The sequence below is a fragment of the Lipotes vexillifer genome, unplaced genomic scaffold (assembly GCF_000442215.2).
Source record: "Lipotes vexillifer unplaced genomic scaffold, Lipotes_vexillifer_v1.1 scaffold445, whole genome shotgun sequence".
In the NCBI taxonomy this organism is placed as follows: domain Eukaryota; kingdom Metazoa; phylum Chordata; class Mammalia; order Artiodactyla; family Lipotidae; genus Lipotes; species Lipotes vexillifer.
The window spans coordinates 660,656-662,628 of NW_006774995.1; the positions used below are offsets into that span (position 1 = coordinate 660,656).

A 1,973-nucleotide genomic window follows, 5' to 3' on the forward strand; every position below is an offset into this window, starting at 1 on the left:
ACAAGAGTGAATTTTATTAATTTTGAAATGCAAGTCTACAATCTCCAAAGGCTAAGACAACCTCAGAGTCAAAACAATTAGCATATAAAATGCCATTTTAGCTCTGTAGCTGAATATATAAAGACACTCTTAATCAGAAGATGCACACTTGCATTTCACTGCTAAGAAAGAAATTATAATATTAATAATATATTTAAATGTTAATGAAATGGTGTTAGCCCTACTTTCACCTTTACCAGGGAAGTAACATGAAACAAAGGATATGTCCAAAACACTGGACCGAAAAACATGTTTCTAAAAAATTTTTTAGAAAGGGGGGAAGGGAAAAAAAATCCTAAGAAAGACCATTCAGGTAAACTAGTAAAAATAAATGTTTTCTTTAAAGTACCACAGCACCTTTATAGTCCAAAATATATTTACCTTAATACTATCTGCATTTTATCCTATGACATCTTTTATGTTTTTCCAAACAGTTCTTTTCTTACATGCTAACATTCTTAAAACTTCAGCATAAAAAATATTTGAGTCATTTCTCCTCAAGTACAATCTTCCCTTTAAGACTCAGAATAATACATAAAAGCTTGACATCAGTTTGTAGCCCATAGGACCCTAGTGAATGTTGATCTCTAAAGACCAGACTTCAGAATTTCTCTATAGACATGGCCTGTTCTTCCTAATTAGAAGTCATGAATACACTCCAGTCGGTACAGGCATCAAGTTTTTTGGCTTGATGATAATTATCACCTGGTCTGCAAAAGCCAAGGTCTTCGCTCGCTCATAGATGGTTGATTGCAGATAAGAACATAGTGAGAAAAGTCAAATTCCCACAGACATAAATTGCTAACACTGCCTTTTTAAAAGCATAGCCCTGAAAGAAAAAAATTGAGATATGAAAAAAAAGAATAACTATCATTAAGGTTTGTGTCAATAAGGAAGAAAAAAAGACTTACTTCTGCTTCCGCTGCAGTAAATGACTGGAGGATCTGAATTCTATCATCATCCAATATTTCAACTGTCAAGAATAAGAACATAAGTTTGTAAGGCCAGTGGGTATGCAGATAAACTAATTCTCAAAAAAAAAAAAAACCTGATTTGTAGCGTTTGCTGATTTCCAGGATGTTCATTCTCCCATTTCAAGTGACCAAATGTTGCAAACTTCTTGAATACTTAAGGCTCTCACAAATTAGCTCAAGCTGGCTACAGCATACATTTGTTAAAAGACTTTCTCCTAGTCAATAAACACCATACCAAACTCCTAACAATCCAAGTTTTAAGTACATATGTATTTTAAATAGCAAGCCATAATCTAGTGATCAAAAGTCCTTTAAGACTCAAAACCCATACAATATTGTAAATCAACTATACTTCAATAAAAAATTTTAAAAAAAGACTCAAACCCTATGTATGTGACCCTATCAAGAACCAAAAAATGGTAGGACAGATATTTAGTACTCAGTTTCTAAAAGCTGCCCAGGCTCCTAGATTCACAGCACACACACTAGACAACAAACAGGTTTTGATTTTAGAAGGCCACCTTTACTTATTTGAGGGGCTGAGAACTAGATAGGACACAAAAGACAGTCAGACTAGAAATCAAGCTAAAATGTCACTGATTCTCTACTAATCTCTTCTAACGGCTACAGGTATCTTACCCTGCCTAGAGGTGAGACCAAAACAGACCTTGCCACTAGAGAGCACCGGCAAAATAAATCCTTCCTATCTAGCGCGCTGGTTAGCTAGCTACATATGATGTATAGGGCAACCTAAGTGACAGCACACAGGAAGTTTGTCAAATAGGTAAAATTTGTCTGCAGCTTTGCCCTGTGTTGACCATGGGTATCTCTTCTTCCTCCATCTCAGGGGTCTCTCAGCTCCAGGCATTCAGGGCTCTCAGTGCATTCTAGCCCCAAGTCAGACCAGCATGAAAAGTAAAAAGTACCTACAAAGAAGGCCTCTTCCCTTAAACCTCTTTC

At 35.9% G+C, this 1,973-nt stretch overlaps 1 protein-coding gene across 1 annotated transcript in view; it reads right to left on the reverse strand.

The window, feature by feature from the left end:
* The window catches only part of FRRS1 (ferric chelate reductase 1), a 44,253-nt gene continuing 42,280 nt past the window's right edge, over positions 1–1,973 (reverse strand). The window contains exons 15-16 of the mRNA XM_007449604.1: positions 951–1,012; positions 1–868 (exon numbers count right to left, since the gene is read on the reverse strand). Of these exons, the coding sequence (XP_007449666.1) occupies positions 776–868; positions 951–1,012 (155 nt within the window). The 3' untranslated portion in view covers positions 1–775. The remainder of the gene's footprint in view (positions 869–950; positions 1,013–1,973) is intronic.